Source organism: Acomys russatus, chromosome 17 (assembly GCF_903995435.1).
Source record: "Acomys russatus chromosome 17, mAcoRus1.1, whole genome shotgun sequence".
NCBI classification, from domain to species: domain Eukaryota; kingdom Metazoa; phylum Chordata; class Mammalia; order Rodentia; family Muridae; genus Acomys; species Acomys russatus.
The window spans coordinates 1,642,140-1,663,264 of NC_067153.1; the positions used below are offsets into that span (position 1 = coordinate 1,642,140).

A 21,125-nucleotide genomic window follows, 5' to 3' on the forward strand; every position below is an offset into this window, starting at 1 on the left:
TGCTTGCCTGATGTTCACTGGCTGCTTTGTCTATGGGGTAACTTTGTTCCTGTTTTCCTTTCATCTATTTAAGCAGAGTATAAACCCTCCAGGCAGAAACAAGTTGTACTTTTCACTTGTCAGGGTCAACTTGCATCACCATTTCTCTGAAGGTGACACACTTACAATCGCAAGCATTCGTGTCTCTTAAATGGGCTCTCCCTCAATTGGTTTTTAAATTGCAGATTCAGTTTGGTTTTTTTTTTTTTTTTTTTTTTTTTTTTTTTTTTTTTTGGTCTTCATTCATTCATGCTCTGACAACAAAATACCTGAAACTGGGTAATTCATAAATAGGAATTTATTCCTCATGGCTCCTGTCAAGTTTTGTTATCTGGTGAGGGCTGCTTTCTGTTTTCAAGGTGGCACCTTGAAGTCTGAATTGTTTTACCATGTGGGGTGGAAGAGCAAAAGGGCCTGAATATATTGAGACCTTGTTAGGATTGGTTTTATTTTTGACTCTGTGTGTGTGTGTGTGTGTGTGTGTGTGTGTGTGTGTGTGTGTGTGTGGTGTCTGTATGTGAGTGCAGATGCCCATGGAGGCCAAAAGAGGAAGTTAGATTCCCCTGGAGCTGGAGCTGCAGGTGGTTGTGGTCTGCCATCCACCGGTGCTGGGAACAGAACCTGGACCCTGTAAGAGCAGCCCACTCTTATGCACTGTGTCATTTCTCCAACTCATTAGTGAAGGCGCAGCCCTAGGGCTCGGTCACTGCCTAGAGGCCACACGTCCTAGTACTATTGCATTTAAGTTGAGCATGAGCTTTGGAAGGGCATGAGAATTCAGATCATTACACTAATTTGCTTAGAAGTCACTTCCATAAAAGCTTGGCTAAGGTAACTAGCATCTGGTATTGGCCTGTTGTTACTATCCAAGGTGCAACATGTCGCCTGATTCAGTAATCACTGAGTATAAGTGCTCTTGAGCTAAACAAATGGCTTATCATGTGTTAGCCCAACCTTACCTTATTAGAGGGACAGGATGATAAAAACGTGCTTACATTTATTGAATGTTACCAGTCCTGGGACTTCTCTGAAGTACTTTACTGGTATCACAACCATCCTGTGTGAAAAGTACAATAGTTGTTTCTCTTATAAGTCTCTGGGAATATACAGGGGGACGTAATCCCCCTCAGGAACAGTCATAGGGGAGGGGAATAATGGGAAAATGGGGGGGGAGGAATGAGAGGATACAAGGGATGGGATAAACATTGAGATGTAACAAGAATAAATTAATTAAAAAAAAAAAAAGTCTCTGGATTTCTTTGTGGTCCAGTCACCTCAGTCTCTGAGCTAAGGGTAATAGTAGCTAGCTCACAGGTCAGTGTAATGTGTGACTATATTAGAGTCAGGTAATTTACTCCTTACGATGTCTAGTGGGTAGGCACTTGATCTCCATTAGATGTTTATACTTCCTTCATGAGTGCTTCTTATGGGTGACTGCACTTAACAGTCTCTAAGGTATCACTTTTCTGTCGCTGTTATAAAGCATCATGACAAATGTCCGTCTTCGTCTTTATTACCTTGCACTGATGTACTGAAGGCAGCGGAGCGGTTTCTCACATGGAGGGTGGAGACTGGACGTGGCAAGGCTCACTGTGACTTTGTGATCTGCCTGGACAAGGAATGACAGGCAGAGAGTTACAGAGCTCTTTCCACCTACGAAGGTGCACAGAGAGACTCCAGGCCGAGATGGCAGGAGGGATCTTGTCTGAGTGGATGGGGAGAGTGGTTAGCACCATGCGTCTGCTCCCTAACCTTGGCCTTCCTCTGCAAAGTATGGTTTTTATTAACTGACAAAGTTATACGACAAATCCAAAATATTTGGTAAGGATGCCAAAGCCGAGTGGACTAGACCTCAAAGCTGAGTGGACCAGAGCTCAGAGCCGAGTGGACTAGAGCTCTCCTGATCCTAAGACTCTTCAATGCTCATATGAGTGGACAGGGGTTTCTTCATGTCCAACTGCTGAGCGGTGGCCTGAACAGCCACCCCTGAGTGGCCTGACAGTGAGTCAATGATACCATTGTGACCCTGAGATTTTGTAGACCTGAGTCTTAGGAACTTAGAGTCACTGAATCTGGCCTTGCCTTAGTTCAGAGCAGCGTGCACACAGAGAACAAAGCAGCTGGAGAATGGCAGCCTGGGAGAAGCTCATCCTGTGACAGTGCCTGGCTAAGGAATGGAGGATACCATCCAGAAAGGGCTGTCCTAAAAACTACCCGTTGGTCTGGGTGGGGGTGGTGCCACACACTTGTAACTCAAGCACGCAAGCATGCCAATTCCAGGCCAGGCTGGTCTACATACCGAGACTCTGCCCCTGCCATAAAAACGCAAGACAAAGAGTGCCACTCTCAAACATCTACATATACAAATGTATCTTAATAGTTTTTGTTTAAAAACAAGCTACATTTAATAAAAGTTTTATTTAATAGTACTTTCAAAATGTTAAATAGGCTTATTTGAAAAAACATGATATTTAAAATCTTTGTTATATAAATTGTTCCCACAACATGGTGTCTGTGATTTTTCAGCTTGGAGTTCTTTAAGTCGGCACAGGATTTGGAAAATTCTATAAAATAATCTAAGGTCAGAATCCTTGTTGCTATCAATTAAAAGGTGTTCTAATCTTTTATATTTATAATATGATAAAAATTGTTGTTCTCAGAGTAATTTTAATCAGCATGAAGCCTCAAGTTTCTCCAAAGCCATTGACTTAATTTTTATTTTTAAGAAAAATTCTGTGTGTTTATTTTTACTTGTTATTCTATTTAATTACAATGTCATGTGCAAATGCCATGCACAATATGTTCTTGCTTTTTAACAGAGGCTATTAAAACTTAGCACCAGAATCTCCTAGGGGCTTGTTAACGTAGATTCCAGGTTTCCATACCCAGAATTTCTGATCCTGTTTGTCTAGGGCAGGATGTGAGAACTGATACTATGGGTAAGTTTTCAAGTGGTTGTTCATGTGAGCAGCTCACAGACCACGCCTTGGGAACATTTGCCTTACATGGTTAATGGAGAATAAAGCATATGTGTTGCGAGACAGTTGCTTTATAAGCACACACCCCAGCCAAGCTGAGTTTTGTACAGAGAGTCTAATAAGCAGAGGACCCAACTGCCCCAGCCATCTAAAGTTCCAGAGGAGTTAGAGGAAAGAACAGCACTGATTTATCCAGAATTGGTGACATGTGCTCAGCTTTAAAAGCTGCTCTATGGAATGTTACTTTATATACCTTCCTCCATAGATTCTGGAAGAGGGATTGTACCGTATGATGTGAAAGAGAAGGCCAAAAGAGGTGACCAGCCTGATCTTTGTGACACAGGGATCTGACCACTTGTCGCTGGAGCACAGACGTATCAGAGGACTTGAGAGGCAGGTGCTGTGTATTAAACTCACAAATACCAGGTGCTGTTGGAACTGTTGTTCATGGAGGCAAAGCCACAGAACTATTTCCAGCTGAAGCTTGATGCACCCCAAAGCAAAGGATGCTCACAACACAGGCTGCTGCTCCTGAAAGGTCCTCGCTCCCCCTGCATCCTAGGTTGCTGTGTTTGGTGTGTGATTGTCTGCTCCATGCATGGTTTTGCTTGTAAGACACTACAAACGCAGGCGGGGTGTGTAGTGTAGGCAGAGCAGGTACCGAACAGGCACAGGCTCCAGGCTCAATCTCTAGTACAGAAACCACAACAAAAAGGCACATGTGTATTAATTTTCAGATTCCTTGTTCTTATTTGAAAAAAAAAAGTAACATTTGAGTAGCCTAAAATACTATAGACAGAAACTTCTTTTTATTATCTATCTATCTATCTATCTATCTATCTATCTATCTATCTGTCTGTCTGTCTGTCTATTGTTTTGAGCTAGGGTCTCACTATGTAGCTCTGGCTAGCCTGAAACTTCACAGAGATCTGCCTACCTCTGCCTCCTGAGTGCTGGGATTAAAGGTGTGCACCAGTAGAATTTTGTTTGTTTGTTTGTTTTTGTTTTTCAAGACAGGCTTTCTCTGTGTAGCCTTGGCTGCCCTGTACTCAATTTTGTAGACCAGGCTGGCCTCGAACTCACAGTGATCGATCGACCTGCCTCTGCCTCCTGAGTGCTGGGATTAAAGGCCTGTGCCACCATGCCCAGCTGAAACTTCTTTGTAAAAAAGAACGGTATCTATCTACCATCTGTCTAGTCCTGTCACCTGAACGTAACAGTAATCCTTATTCCTCATTTCTCTGCTTCAGAAAAAAGCTATAATCACTATAGATATACAGTTTTGAGATCTTCTTTTTAAAACTCTATCATTTATTATTGTCAAGGTGGGGGAATGCATGTGCCAGGGCTCTCGTGTGGAGTCACAGGACAACTTCATGGGGTTGGTTCTCTCTCCCGCTTACGTGGGTTCTAGGACTCAGACTCAGGTCATCAGAATTGCAGGGCAAGCATCTTTACTCTGAGCAATCTTGCCTGCCTGCGATCTCATTTTTTCACCAGATTTTGTATTTCTGTTTACAGTGAAGCCATCACAACTATAATGTTAGTGCCTGCTCCAAATGGAACTCTGGGTCTACTTCCACCATTCTCAGACCATATCTGTCTTCGTTCATAGCAGAGCCGCGCTCTCTACTGCTCTTTCCAGCTGCCTGGAGTCGGTCTTGATAGTTTTCTCTGGATTCTCTCTAATTCAGCAGGAATCTCATTGCCCCCACTTTCAACATATATACAGGGATTTCCCCCCTAAGGTTGTCAAGCAAAACACTAAATTTGGGGGACTTAAAGCAACAGCAATGTCAAAAGTACAGGAAACTAGAAACCTGAGCCAAGGTGTCAGCAAGGCCATGCCACCTCTGAAATGTACACAGCAGGGGTCTTCCTGGCCCCTTTTTAGTTTGTGATACCAACCTGCAATCTTGATGGTTCATCTTCACATGGTGATCTCCTTTTAAAAAAGTATGTGTGTATGTCTGCAGTGTGTGTGTAAGAGAGTGTGTATGTATGCAGTGTGTATGTGAGAGAGTGTGTGTATGCGGTGTGTATGTATGCAGTGTGTGTGAGAGAGAGTGTGTCTGTATGCATGTGTGTGAGAGTATGTGTATGTGTGTGAAAGAGTGAGTGTGTGTGTGTGAGAGAGAAAGAGTGTGTGTATGTATGTGTGTGAGAGTGTGTGTGTCTGTATGCAGTGTGTGTAAGTGTGTGTGAAAGAGAGTGTGTGTGAGAGAGAGTGAGAGAGTGTGTGTGTGTGAGAGAGAGAGAGAGAGAGGGCGGGGAGAGATGTATATGTGTGTGTGTGTATATGTGTGTATGTGAAGGAGTGTGTGTGATAGAGAAAAAGAGAGACAGACAGACAGACAGACAGACAGACAGAGACAGAGAGCTGTAGCATTCATGTGGATGTCAGAGGACAAATATTGGGGAACACATTCTCCTCCCCCACTGTATGAGGCGAGGTCCCCGCGTGCCCCAGGCTTGCTGGACTTGCAGCTTCCTGCCCTTCTGCCTCCACTTCCCATCTTAGCATAAAACTGCTGAGTTGCAGATACAATCCACCAGTTTCGCCTTTCTATACAGGCCTGGGGCTTGAACTCGGGTCCTTATGCCTGGCTAGTATATTTGAAGCCCATGTCTCTTTTAACCACTTTCATCTCTGCCTCTCTCCATGCTCTGTACTGGCTGCTTGCTGGTCCTGTAGCAGCGTAGGCATGTTCCTGCCTCTTGAATTTTGCACTTACCCTCTTTACCTGAGATGCTCACTCCCAGATGTCCTTATGTCTGGTACCCAATTCAGTACTGCCCAACCGTGTCTTTGAAGATCCTTTTCTGACCACCTCCATCATACCCCAACCTCCTCCCCTGACAGGTCTTTCTCACTTTGTTTTCCTCTAGAACATTCTCCATCTTCTAATGGGTTATGATATTTAATGACTTTTGTCTGTTGCCTCCACCACCACCATTACCACCAATGTTAACACCGTGAGGCTGGGTGGGTCTCATGTGTTATTTACTCTGTCTCTAGAATCTAAAACAGGGCCTAATTCATAGTTAATATTCAGTGACTATTTATGGAGCTAATAAGATATAAAACAGTGTGTTTCTCATGAATTACTAAATAATTTACCCTTAATGCAAGTTCATCTTATTTTCCAGACATATTTGGTCACTGTAGATGATGCAATGATAAGTATCTTATTGCATATAAGTAATTTTCCCACTCCTCAATTATTTCCTTAAATCACATTTGCAATATGAAATTATCAAATTGCTTCCATGGGGATTCTTAGCAATCTGTAGCACCATTCACGAATTCACAATTTATACAATAACACGATGTTTGTGCTGACTTGCTGCTTTGAGTTTTTTGTTTGTTTGTTTGTTTTTTGTTTTTTTTGTGGTTTTTTTTTTTTGCTGCTTTGAGTTTTTATTCATTTGTTGCTTGTTTTTATGGTGCCTCTTGCACACAAGACAAATGCCTTATCATTGAGCTATGGTCACAGCTGCCATTCAGTTTTATGTGATCTCTATTTTCCCCAGTTCAATAGGTATAAATGTACCTTGTGATAATTTTGATTTGCCTTTCTCTGAAATTTAAATATAATTGTCCATGTATTCCTTATGTTCTGGAATGAAAGTCTAATGTAGACTCTTAATATTTTTTTTGAGGAGGGATCTTGGATTCATGTTTATTCATCCATACTTTTGGGGGGGCAAAATCAAATTATATTTGTTATAAGTATTCTGACATTATATTGCACTCTTCTCTGCCCCCTCTAATTAAAATCTATATGTATGTTGTTTTCTGCAGCTGTGGACTACTGTGCCTCAGAAAATCATGGGTGTGAACACGAGTGTGTAAATGCTGGAAGTTCCTACCAGTGCCAGTGCCATGAGGGATTTGCTCTCAACCCAGATAAGAAAACATGTTCAAGTAAGTTATGTACACATGTGCACGCGCGCGTGCACACACACACACACACACACACACACACACACACACAGTGCTGTTGCTGTGGGCACTGTAGACGTAGAACTCTCCCAAGCATGAATTAGCACATATTAAGTCATGAGGTTCTGCCTTTATTCCTCCTCTGTTAGGCCTTTCTAAATTGCTCCAGTTAAAATTTTTGGTGACGGCGTCTTTTGTTGAAGACAAAGAAGCTACCAACCAAACCAGCATCGCATGTGCTGCCTCAGCGTGGCTGTGTCTATCATTATAACGGGGCCTGAAGAATATTTTCACCGCAGCTTTGTGGCTTGTGGGCTCCAGCTCTGACTCCACACTAGAACCAGAAAATCGCTGAGCCAAAAGGAACTGAATGTCGTTTCTTGAGGGTGGGGTGGACATAGGTGAACGGCATCTTGCTGAGAACGGCGGGGCTCAAGTTTTCTGCAAACTGCTTAGTTCTGTTTGATTTTAGCTCTGTGCATAACCATTGAAATTAACTTAAAAAAAAAAAAAAAAAAAAAAAAGAAATTAACTTAAACTCCTAACATTGGAACAGAAAAATCTATAAGCTTAAAAGGATCACCAGTTGTATAAAAAGTTGCCAGAAGTAGTCTTTTAAATATAAAGGTGCAGCGGGACACGTTGTGGCTTCTGTGGGCAGATGATTGTCCAGTGATACAGTGGAAGGGTCGCTTGCAGGAGAGCTGCTTCTGAAGTAGTGGGGCCTGGCGATACTTTAATGAGATGCAGCAATAACTAAGAATAAAGCAAGGCATCTCTGTAATGTATATCTATGAGAAAATAGGACTTTCATTATCAAAAGCTCATGTACCTTCCACCTTTCAAAGCTCTACCCAGCATGTACTGCTGTTCGTGTTTCAGAAGCATCCTTCCTATTTCCTTGTCTCCAGTCCCTAATATTAACAGCTGAAAACCCTAGAGCCGGAGACAGGGCACACTGCATCAGAAACATATGCTCCCGCAGCCCCAGGCGCCAGCCTGTAGAAGTGAGGGAGGCAAAGTCCTTCTTGGATGAGGACAGACCTTGGCTGGAGTTTAGAGGAAGCCATCATTTACCACACAAAGCAGGGCACATGGGGATGCCAAGGGGAGTGCTCGATAGGACCAGCAGGGCAAGCGCGTGGACCTCCATGCCCAGTGCACAGCTAGTGCACAGCTGTTTGTTTGTCCACGTAGGGAATGAGTGCTTGGGTGCGCCGCTCTGCTCCCAGCTCCCCTCCCTTCTGTACAAACCTTGAGCAGTTCTCAACAAGATGCTATCCACCTAGTCCCACCCCACCCTCAAGAAACCACATCTGACCAAGGAAACAACAGTCAGGCTGTCACTGCGGCTGGGAGCTGTGGTTGCTGTGCCATTAAGCCAGCACTCCTCACCAATGGGGGACCCTGTGCTCCTCGCTCAAATCTCAGCCTCTGCCTTTTCTCTGGGTGATCCCGGGCAAGGCTCATGCTGCAATTTCCTCAGCTGCAACAGATGATAACACCTGAAGACAATTCACTCTGTGGTCCTGAAGGTTAAATGAGATTGTTTTTAGGAAGGACTTATCAAGTTGCAAAGTGCTAATTGAGTTTTTATGAAAGATAGAATCTGGGGTGTCAGCAATGATGTTTGAATCTCTGGCACCCCTGTAAAAAACGGCACACACTGAGGATGTAGAAACAGGAGGCTCTCTGGGGCTCCCTGGCCCACCAGTCTAGATGAATGGGTCAATTCTAGGGTTCAGAGAAATACTTGCTCTCAAAAGAATCAATTGGGGAACAATTGAAGACGTTACCCAACATTGACCTCTGACCTTTACACATGTGTACATGCACATGCGTATACACGTGTACACACGCACATACATGAACACATACACACTAAGACAAAAATAATACTGGCCCCAAATATTTTAGTAATAATGTGCACATACTATATGGCTTGACCAAGCATAAAGAAACATAAAAACTCAAGACTTCCGTTGAAAGTTAGTAGGAACACAAGTCCTACCACACAGAGCAACTCAGTCACAGCACCGGGACACATGTGACCCAGGGTCCATGGCATGATGCAGACACGCTGGACTGGGGCAGGTGGAAGCACTGCCCAGTGGTCAGAGGAATGTCTGTGGAGGGGGGCGTAACACAACTGTCTGATCTCAGAATTTTCTCCCTGGAGGAGTCCTGATTCTCACTCTCACCCTAGTCTCCAGAACAGCGTCATCTCCCCACACTGGCCCTCAGCATGTCCCCTATTACTGGAGCCTATTCCAAACCTGAGCCGGGTACAGACAAGGAGGTCTGAGCTTTGCTGTCAGATCTGGAAGTGGAAAGTGCAGGGTAGAGACTTTGGAGAGGTTTGGCTGGGAGTTAGGACAGGGCACTTCCAGCTGGGAGGTCTCTCCCCAGAGAGGCTCAGAGCCAGCAGCCCGACATCTACAGGCCTTGTCAGAGGCAAGCCCTTGAAGCTGGCCAGCCCAGTGCGTGGGCAGAAAAGAATGCTGGGAAAGCTGTAGGGTCCAGGCCAGCAGCACTGGGGTGAACTGCCCCCTTGGAAAGGCCACCTTCCCACAGTCCTTGGGAGTGGGCGGGAGCCAGATGGAACAGTCTGGCAAGAGAAAAGAGATGCTTTAAGTAAGAGAAAGCCCATTTGTACAGATAGAACACTGGAGTGTCTCTGTCTCCAGCAAGACAGAAACAGCCAGTGGCAAGGACAGCCACATGAGGGACAGACCCAGGAGCAGCCAGGCAGCCACCCTGATAATAACTTTGAGGTGTCACCGTCCCAGCTACTGGCCACTGCTCTCATGATGGCAATCAATCAATCATCAATCAATTAATCAATCAATCTATCAATCAATCCAGTTCCTACACACTTCCAAAATATTTGTAAAATTCTTTTTAAAATCAGTTCCTTACATTTCAGTCTATTTATTTACTTGTTTGTTTGTTTATGGTTTTGGGTTTTTGTTTTCTTGGGAGGGTTTGTTTTTTTTGGTTTTTTGTTTTGGTTTTTTTGGTTTTTTGGTTTTTCATTTTTGAGACAGGGTTTTTCTGTGTAACCTTAACTGTCCTGTACCCACTTTGTAGACCAGGCTGGCCTTGAACCCACAGAGGTCCACCTGCCTCTGCCTCCCTGAGTGCTAGGATTACAGGTGTGTACTACCATACTTGGCTCAGTCTTTACATTTTTAAAGACATATTTCTTTTTTTTTTTTTAAGATTTTTATTTTATTACATATACAGTGTTCTGCCTGCACACCAGAAGAGGGCACTAGATCTCACTGTAGATGGTTGTGAGCCACCATGTGGTTGCTGGGAATTGAACTCAGAACCTCTGGAAAAGTAGACAATGCTCTTAACCGCTGAGCTCTCTCCAGCCCAAGACTTATATTTCTTTTTAAAATATTTGGGGGGGGGGATAATATGTGCACATGTGAGGCTGGAATTATAGGGGTTTATGAATCACTGGGTATAGGTGCTGGGCACCATACTGGGGTCCTCTGCAAGAACTGTATGCACTGTGGAGTCATCTCTCTAAAGCATACTTAAAAGTGCACTTACTGTCTAGAGAAGGTTGTCTAGTCAAGGTAATCCATCAGTTATGACTAAAGTGTGATTGGGCCATAGCGTACCATGTTCCTGAGCATATACTGGAATTCAGTAGAGATTAGTGATATCCAAAAGCATCCCCACGCAGGGTGTGGCTGTGCACACCTGTAACCCCAGCAGTGGGAAAGCAGAGGAAGGGACATCGCTGCAGGGTGAGGCCAGCCCGGCTGTATAGTGAATTTCAAGCCATTTAGGCTCTATAGAAAGACCCAGTCTCAAAACAAACAAACAAACAGAAAACACAATCAATCACTTCTGTGTTTTGACTAAAATCAAGTATAAAAAAAAACAAAACCAAGGCCAGGTGGTCACAGCACTCAGGAGGGAGAGGCAGGCAGATCTTTGTGAGTTCGAGGCTAGCCTGGTCTACAAAGAGGGTCCAGGACAGCCAAGGGTACACAGAGAAACCCTGTCTCAGAAAAGCAAAAAAAAAAAACAAAAAAATAAAACCAACACACACAGATACAGCAATTCCTTCACGAATCAGCTGAACACATCCCAGTGGAAAAAAGAGAAAAGCACTCAGCACTAGTTTGCAAACACATTGGCTACGCTTTTTAAAATTATTGCTATAACTATAACTATGTATATATCACATCAAACTTGCCACCAAGGGGCTGGAGAGATGGTTCAGTAGTTAGAAGCACTAGCTGTTTTTCCAGAGGACCCCAGTTTGATTCCCAACACCCACACGGTGGTTCACAACTGTCTGTAAGTCCAGTTCTAGGGGATCCAACACCCTCTCCTGGATTCCAGGGGCATCAGGCATGCACATGGCGCACAGACACGCATGCACACAAAACACCCGCCAGGTACTACCCTACCAGGGGCAGTAGCAACATATATTCATTCAACCACAGTTGATGTAGTTGTAGACACAGGGCTTACCTCTCAGTTCGTACAGGCCTTTCTTTGTGATGGGGTAGAGTAGGAGAAGAAAAAGCAACATTTGTTGAAAGGCTGGGAAGAAGCAGGAAGGAGAGTCTCTGCACAGGAGCGTAGCACCAGTGCAAACACCCGGGGGCAGGAAATGTGAGGCCCAGCAATGCTGAAGGTCGCTGGGAGCCTGTAGGACTAGGACAGAGAAAGGCTGTCACGGGGCCTTGTGAACTGAAGAGCATTTGGCCTCCTCCCTTCATGGCTCCCCCAATCCCAGTCATGCTTACAAGCCCTTACGTCCTCCCTAGATTGAGGGAGTTACTTAGTTACTGTTCTATTGCTTGATGAAACACCATTGGCCAAGGCAACTTATAAATGGAAACACTTCATAGGGGCCTCGCTTACGGATTCAGAGGGTTATCTGGTTGTCATGGTTATCATGATGGTGGATGTGACGGCAGGCAGGCAGGCATGGTGCTGGAGCAGGAGCTGAGAGCTCACATCGGACATGCAAGTTGGTGGCAGAAATGAATGAGCCTGGACCTGGCACTTCTGCAAGAGCAGTACGTTATCTTTTTTTGGTTTTTGGTTTTGTTTGTTTGTTTGGTTGTTAGTTTTGGTTTTTGAGACAGCATTTCTCTGTGTAGCTTTGGCTGGTCTGGGACTCACTCTGTAGACCAGGCCTGCTCTATCTCTCCAGCTTCACTTTTGTTTTTATTTTTTTAATAGTGACAGCTTTGGCTATATATAGTATCATTAGCCATGTTCGCTGATTATTTTGTTTTCAAATCTCACCTCCTACACTGTTCTTTTTTTCCTATATTATTTGTTATTTTCCATGGCAACTAGTTTTGTAATTATGAATAAATATATTTATTTTTTATTACAAAAGTAATGTAGGTTTACTTATAGACAACTGGTTCTTATAGAAATGAAGTTATATAAAATAAAATCATCTATACTCCATCCCAGTTTGGTGCCTTTACTTCTAGATTTTAAATTTTTAAAATATTATTAGATTTACTTGTCGGTTAATATATGTATATGTATGTAGATACATGTGTGCCATGGTAAATATCTCAAAGTCAAAGACAGCTTTGGGTATCAGTTTTCTCCTTCTACTCTGTGAGTTCCAAGGCTTAGCAGCAAGTCCCCCATCCCATCTCCACTCCATAGACAAAGAACTACAGGCAACCAAGGAATGCGGGGACTGGGAGAATAGTCTTCCTCAGGAAGAACACACGGTGGTTATCTCATACCAAATGGTCAGCCATGAAATCATACAAATACACACAACACTAAATGGATTCCACAAAGTGTGTGTGCGCATGTGTGTGTGCATGTGTGTGCGTATGTGTATGTATGTGTATGTATGTGTGTGCATATGTGTGTGTGTATATGTGTGTATGTGTGTGCATGTGTGTGTGTTAAAACAAGGCCTTGAATTTGAAAGAGAGGGAAGTATAGGGGAAAATGAGAAGGGTTGGAAGGAGAAAAGGGAAGGGGGATGATGTCATTATATTTTAATTTTTAAAAATTAAAAATTAAGTTTTAAAAATTAAAAACAAGAAAAATCCCAGAATTCCAGAGGCAAGTGAATCTCTGTGAGTTTGAGGCCAGCCTGGTTTACAGAATGAGTTCCAGGATAGCCAGAGCTACACAGTGAGACCCTGTCTCAAAAAAAAAAAAAAAAAAAAAGAAAAGAAAAGAAAGAAAGAAAGAGAAAGAGAAATAAAACAAAGCAAGAAAAGAAAAGAAAGAGGAAAAAGAAGAGAAAGGAAGGAAACCAATATGCTTCTAACCAGACTAGCCAGGAGGAAAAGGAGCGAGCAGATAGAGTTTCCCAGGGTTAGGAGTGTTGATGTCATTATTGATCCACTGAAAGAAAAAACACCGCACAAAAACATGCCAATAAAGTATATGATATGCCCCTCAAGGACACAGACCACTACAGTTCTCTCAAAAAGAAATAGGTGATATGAATAGTCCTGTGCCTCTTAAATCTTATGTCTCTTAAATTATGTCTCACAAATTTTAATTTATGCCTTAAACTTTTACATAAAAAAAAAAACTCTTTAGATCTAGTTGACTTAACTCCTGCACTCTACCTTTTGTTTGAGCAACAACTAATACTATTTCTATACAAATGGTCCCTCAAAATTAGTGATAAGCAAACGCATTTCAGCTGATTCCTAAGCCAGCCTCACTCTAATGATCACACCAGAAGAAGCGATCAGAAAATACACACACAAATATTCCTCAGGAAATATATGCAAAAGCCCTTTAAATCTTTGCAGCCATCAAATCAATAATATTCAAAAAGAACAATGCATCATGACCGTGCGGGATTTAGTCCAGGAAGTCAAGGTTGGCTTGATATGCAATGTTCAACCAGCCTGATTATAATATTAACATACTGAAAGAAACGTAGGAGCCACTGCATTAGGTGCAGAAATCACAGATAAGATAAGATCCTCAGTGTGATGAGTAAAAAGCTTTCTGCAGTGAAGGGAACTGCATCAGTGAGTAAGTAAATTTGATGCCTGCCACCCACATAAAAAGCGAGAAGGCAGATGCAGGAGAACTGGTGTCTTGCTGGCCAGATGGCGTAGCCGAACTAGTGAGCTTCAGATTCAGTGAGAGATCCCATCTCAAAGAGGAAGGTCGGGAGTAATCGAGGAAGGCACCCGAGATCGACCTCTGACCTCTACACAAAACGTGCACTAATGAAAAACTGTCAGCTTCCATTATGTTTAACAATGGAAGATTGAATTATTTCTCTGTTTATAAGATCAGGAACTGAGCAAGCGCGATGGAACATCAGGTAAAAGTGCATGCTGCCTGACCTACGAACCCAGTACGTGATGGAAGGAGAGAGCTGACTCCCAGAAATTGTCCTCTGACCTCCACAGGCATGCTGTGACATGCACATGTGCATGCACACACAGAGACAGAGGCAGAAATCATAAATGAAAGAGAATGTCCACTCTGAAAACTTGTATTTAATATTTTCTACAAGTTCTAGCCAGTGAAATAGAAAAGAAAAATAATAAAACAAATAGATGTCACCTATATAGGATGGGAAGAATTTAAGTCCTCTTACTAACAAGTATTATCATCTATGTAGAAAATCCAATTTATTTTTAAAAAAAATTTATAAGATCTATTAAATGAACTTAACAAGTTTGCTAAGACAAGATAAACATACAAAAACCTGCAATATAGAATCAAAATTTAAACTAAAATGTTCAACAGCACCAATATACAATATTTGTGAAGAAAATTGAAAATAGATATGAAATATCTGTACAATGAAAAAGTACAAAATATTGCTAAGAGAAATTGAAGACAACTTAATTAGATAGAACGTTAAATAGCCGGACTTTTCAATTTGCCCTATAGACATAAATTAAGCAATGTTTTCTGTGTTTAAATGACAGGCTGATTCTAAAATATACCAAAATACTCAATAAGTTGAAAAAGTTGAACAAAGTTGGAGAGTTTAAACTACCTGCTTTTAAGACTAATTACAAAGCAGTAACAGTCAAAACAGTATGGAACTGTCCAAGTATAGACATACAGAGCTATGTGACAGGATAGAGCTCAGAAACTGAGCCACACACATATTGTGAAATGACTTGTTTAAATAAAGATGTCAAGGCAATTAATTGGGGAAAGATTAATATCATCAACAAATATCATTATCTTTTAAACATTTATTATTATTATTTTAATAATGTGTGCGTGCCTGCGCGTGTGTGTGTGTGTGCGTGCACGTGTGCCACTTGCATACATGTCTATGGAGACCAGAAGAGAGCATCGGATCCTCTGGAGCTGGAGTTATGGGGTGTGAGCTACCCTGCGTGCATGTTGGCATCTGTACGCACGTCCTCTGGAAGAGCATTAAGCCCTCTAACCACTGAGCCATTTCTCCAGTCCCCAAATAAACATTATTCTGATTGTGGCTATGGTTCATAGGAGTAATATATATATATGCCAACACTCTAAATTAAATTATTGGCCTAAAATATGTACTGGGGTTGGACCAATTGCTCTTTTTAATTTAATTTTTGAGAATTTCTTATATAAGTATTGTATTTCTAGGCCTCCACCCGACTTTATTCCCCCACTTCCTCTCAAATTCATGGCCAAGTCTTCTTCCTTAACTTTTATTGTTGTGTGTGTGTGTGGTGTGTAGTATCTATGTATCTATGTATGTATGTACCTATGTATGTATGTATAAATACAACCTGCTGAGTCCATTTAGTGTTGCTGGTATGTATATGTGTTTAGGGTTGACCACTTGGGACTGGATGACCATCAGGGGACTCTTCCATGGAAAAGATGGATTCTCCCCTCTCTCGTTGGTTATTAATTAGCTAATTGCCTGTAGCTCTTCATCCTGGGATAGGTCCTTGTGAGATTTCCCCTTCCACATTAGCATGTTGTCCTAGTTAGGGTGCCTATTACTGCAACAATATACCATGACCAAAAAGCAAATTGGGAAGGAAAGAGTTTATTCAGCTTATGTTTTTGTTGTGTTTGTTGTGTTTTTGTTTTTGAGATAGATTATCTCTGTGTAGCCATGGCTGTGCTGGGACTTGAACTCACAGAGATCCACCTGCCTCTGCCTCCTGAGTGCTGGGATTAAAGGCATGCGCCACCACTGTCTGGCTTCAGCTTACACTTCCACAGGGCTGTTCATCACCAAAGGAAGTCAGGACGGGAACTCAAACAGGGAAGCAACTGGAGTCAGGAGCTGATGAAGAGGCCATGGCGTCTTACTGGCTTGCTTCCCCTCGCTACCTCAGCCTGTTTTCTTATAGAACCCAGGACCACCAGCCCTGGGATGGCCCCACCCACCACAGGCTGGGCCCTCCCCCATTGGTCACTGATTGAGAACATGCCTTTCAGCTGGATCTCATGGAAGCATTTCCTCAACAGAGGCTCCTTCCTGCCTGGTGTCTTCAGCTTGTGTCAAGCTGACACAAAACCAGCCAGTACACATGGGTATTGTCATTTTGTTGGTCTTGTTTAGGTGACTGTGTGGTTGAGATTTCATAAGTAGCTTCCTTGTTATATATAGGAGATTCTGTCCCATAAGAGCTGCCCTGGTCACCTGGCTCCTGGATTCCTCCTTCTGCATCTTCCATGATGTTGTCTGAGCCTTAGGTGTAAGGGTTATGTTCTAGATGTAGCAATCAATTACTTTTCAAACAAAATTATATTGGAATGTTGCATTGTTCAAGAACACCAATGACATAAAACCCAAAGAGAGGCTGTAGAAGGGTGACAGGCCCTGTTATCACTGTGTGCAAAGGGTCGAGAGCTGGGGTGTCTACTAAGTCTCTGAGATGCAACCAGTGAAACCAAGGAACTGAATTATCTTCTGTTTTGTTTAGTTTTTCGAAACAGGGTTTCTCTGTGTAGCCTTGGCTGTCCTAGACTCACTTTGTAGACCAGGCTGGCCTCGAACTCACAGAGATCTGCCTGCCTCTGCCTCCCGAGTGCTGGGATTAAAGGTGTGCGCCACCACACCCGGCATGAGATCCTATCTTTAAAAATGCCAACTGTAAAGATTAGAATACAGATAGCCAGAATGAAATTATTGTATCAATTGAAGCTTATGAAGTTTATAAGTACATTATGGTTCTACAGGAGTCGTTTGCTTTCCATGCAAAGAAAGAGGGCCAGTGTGTGCATAACCTATCACTCTACAATGGTTTAGAGAGTGCCCAGTGGGTGGAGCAAAGTGTTAGCGGGTGAATCTCAAAGGGGAGTATGTGGGTTCCCTGTACATTACTTATTTTTTTACATTTGACCCTTTATAAACTTGAGTTTCCAAATAAGAAGCCTTTAAAAATGTAATTTACATGACTGTCATATGGTTATACATATTTTTTAACATCTTGGTCTTTAGAGATGTATTATGAAATATTTATGGACAAAATCATGTCTGGGATTTGCCTCAAAGTAACATGGGATCTCAGCAGTATGCGTCTAGACTGAAGTGCAGCCACAGACAGGTTGTGGTGTCCGTGTGGATGGCTATATTGCTCAGTCCACTTCTGCATGTGTAGCTTTTCCATCCATCCCTTCTAACCGGAAAGCTGTGGGAGCTTCTGGCAGCTTTTCCTTAACAGAATAGTACATGCTTTCTTCTCGCTTTGTCTCCTTTATTATGGACTAAGAAAGCCTCACACCGAATTCTTCATTTTGGAAATTAAATACATAGTCAAACATTCCTCAAAGCAATACAAGTCCTCAATAAAACAAAAGTGGCCACTTTTGGGGGCAATTTTTAGCAATATGCCCAAATCCACCACAGCAAAATGTTTCGTTCAGACCTGTCAATACAGAAGTCTCCTTCCATATTTAAAGATGCTTATGCAAGTGAAATTCCTTGTAAAAAAAAAAAAAATCCCATACGCACTCTTCTTTGTGAATATTTCTGAAACCCCCTAGAGATCACACTTTTGATCTTCTTGGGAAGATTTGTGGGGCTGAGGAAATGACTGAGTTGGCAAAGTGCTTGCCATGTGAGCATAAAGACCAAAGCTTTATCCCAGCATCTGCCCGACTGGTAAAGAGCCAGACTCAGTGCTGCATTCCTGTGACTCCAGCGCTGGGGAGGCAGTGACAGGAGGGTCCTTGGGGCTTTCTGGCCAGCCAATCTAGCTGAGTCAGTGAGCTCCAGGTTCACTGAAGGAACCTATTTCAAAAGGTGAAAAGTAATCAAGGAACAGTCCTTTAACCTTTGACCTCTATGTGCGCGCGCGCGCGCGCGCGTGCGTGTGTGTGTGTGTGTGTGTGTGTGTATTGTAGGGGATACTATTTATGTTCATTCAGTCCACCAAGATAATGAGGGAAGAGGTTTTGTTGTTGTTGTTGTTGGTTTTGACCTTGGGTTTTCAGTTTTTCAAGGCAGGGTTTCTCTGTGTAGCCCTGGCTACCCTGGAACTCAATTTGTGTATACGATACTAGCCTCAAATTCAGAGATCTGCCTGCCTCTGCCTCCCAAGCACTGGGAATAAAGGTTTGCGTCACCACTGCTCTGTTTTAAATTCAGAATTGTGTCTTTTCGCTTCTAGGCTCTATGTTTCCCAGGATCCGATTATTTAGTTCTGTGTAAAGAGTTTAAGTGGTTTGGAGTTTGATTTGGGAAAGTTTTAATCTCTTTAATTGCATAAATTCAATTAAATACTCAGCTCCACTCTATCCCTGCTTGTAACACAGCAAAGAAAATCCCATTTTAATTTTTTTATGTGTGTTCACATATGTATGAGCGCTTGTGTGAGGGTGTGCATGTACATATGTGTACATACATGTGAAGGCCTGAGGTTGACATGGGGTACCTTCCGTGTCCTTATGCATCACGTGAAGATCTGAACCCAGAACTTGCCAATTCCGCTAATCCCCCTAGGCGGCCTGCTCTGGGAACACCCTTCTTGCCTCTGGAGTGCTGGGGTTACAGATGAGCATTTGGGTGGTCCTGGAGGTCTGAACTCACCAGCAGGCGCTCTGTGCACTGAGTCCTCGTCCCCAGCCCATCAGTGGTTAGATGCTGAACCAAGTCTTGTATGCACTGTGCAAATTTTTTACCACTGAGATACTTCCCCAGGCCAACACAATGTTTTGTTTTGTTTTTGAGACCAAATGTCACTATGTAGTATTGGCTGGTCTTGAACTCACAGAGTTCAAGGGCCTCCTAAGGACTGGGAAGAAAGGTACACCACCACACCCACCACACCCAGGCCCCCAAGGTAGATTCAATTTCAGTGGTTTTTTTTTACAAGGAGTATGTGTTAGCTGGGAGTGGTGGCACACGCCTATATCCCAGCACTTGGGAGGCAGAGGCAGGCGGATCTTCATGAGCTCAAGGCCAGCCTGGTCTGCAAAGTGAGTCCAGGACAGCCAGGGCTACACAGAGACACCGTGTCTTGAAAAACTAAACCAAACCAAAAAATAAGAAGCATGTGTTCATAAATCCCTCCATTGTATAAATATTTCATAAAATAAAATGTCGAAAAGATCTTTGAGATGAGGAGGACATAATCTCTAAACGTGGGAATGCTTTTTTGAAGAGAACTCTTCTGGGCCTAAATTTTGAGGCATGTATTTCACACACTTGGGGAAAATGAGGACTGAGAATCCTTGTGTTTCATGGGTAGCGATATTGCTGTATCCTTGATGCCCAGGGCCTTGCTTTCTTTCCAGAGATAGACCACTGCGCCTCCTCTAACCACGGATGTCAACACGAGTGCGTTAATACCCAGAAGTCCGCTCTCTGCCGCTGCCTCAAAGGCTTCATGCTGAATCCAGACAGGAAAACCTGCCGGAGTAAGTGGCCCTCACCCGGTCCTCCAATGTCCTCCAGGTGTCCCTCCTTGACAGACCTTTAGCATATTGTATTTGTGATGCATGATTGTGTTTAGGTTACTCTGCTCTTGTTTTCCTTGTGGGTCACTAGAACCTGGCATGGAATGTTTTCCACAGACTGACTGTACTGGGTCTGGTCACGAGGTTTGTCTAGCATGCCGGCCCATGCTGAGTCTTCCTGAAATGAAGGCGCAGATCCCTGGTCTGTGCCCCACAGAGTGCTTCGGAATGTTGAGGGAGAAAGCAGGCATAGAGATGGGTATAGGGATGGGCATAGAGATGGGCATAGAGATGGGGCAGCAGAGGAGCTGGTTTCTCCATGTCCTGCAAGAGGGGGCACTCGATGACTTCTGAGTGTGGGACGTTAAAGTTCTCTTCTCTTTGATAGGAAGGAAGGAGGAGAGTAACACATTAGTTCATTGTAACAGCACTCAAGGGGACAGAGCATCAGCAGGATGGGAGTGAGGAAGTCCAAGTGACTCAGGTGCCTGTCACCTGAAATACTCCAAACCAGACACACGCGTGCACACACACACAAACACACACATGCACACACAGACACACACATGCACGCACACACATGCATACACACACATGCGCACACATGCACACACAGAAACACACAGACACACACGCACACACATGCACGCGCACACACACAAACACACACGCATGCATGCACACAACTGTTCCTGAAGGCCACCAGAGTGGAAGACCTACCAGGACAGAGATGCTTGCATTTTTAAGTCACTGAATCCTCAACAGCTCGTGTGGGTTGAGTGCAGACTTGTGGGATGAATTATGTATGAATGAATAACTGAAAGAAGTGCTCTGAGATACTTCATTCTGGAGAAATTACAATGTAACCGGAGTGTCTCCATCTTTTGTGTATGATTTCCTGACCATGGCATTTGTAGAATTCTCTGGAACCTCTGATTAATGATGTATTTCCTTTTCTTCCTTCCTCCCTTCCTCCCTTCCTTCCTTCCTTCCTTCCTTCCTTCCTTCCTTCCTTCCTTCTTTCCTTCCTATTGTTTTGTGTTTGGCTTGTTTTGAGACATGCTCTGGCTATGTGGTACAGGCTAGCCTCAGATTTGCCCCTCTCTTTCTTCAGCCTCTGAGGGTTGGTTCTCAGGTGTGCACTCTCATTCCTGGTGCAACGCTTCCCTGTGTGCTGTGTCTGCTACTTCTTCCTAGCCCTGTGTGCTGTGGCAGGACTGTACCGTGTACAGCACTGTGGGCCATATGAATCTAGACAAACCACGTCCTGCTATGGCACAGATTAAGTTCCA

The 21,125-nt window shown here is 43.3% G+C and overlaps 1 protein-coding gene across 2 annotated transcripts in view; it reads left to right on the forward strand.

The window, feature by feature from the left end:
* Matn2 (matrilin 2) overlaps positions 1-21,125 on the forward strand; it is a 130,462-nt gene that overhangs the window by 76,026 nt on the left and 33,311 nt on the right. For both annotated transcript variants that reach the window (XM_051159459.1, XM_051159461.1), the window contains exons 5-6: positions 6,823-6,945; positions 19,672-19,794. In XM_051159459.1, coding sequence (XP_051015416.1) covers positions 6,823-6,945; positions 19,672-19,794 — 246 coding nt within the window. The remainder of the gene's footprint in view (positions 1-6,822; positions 6,946-19,671; positions 19,795-21,125) is intronic.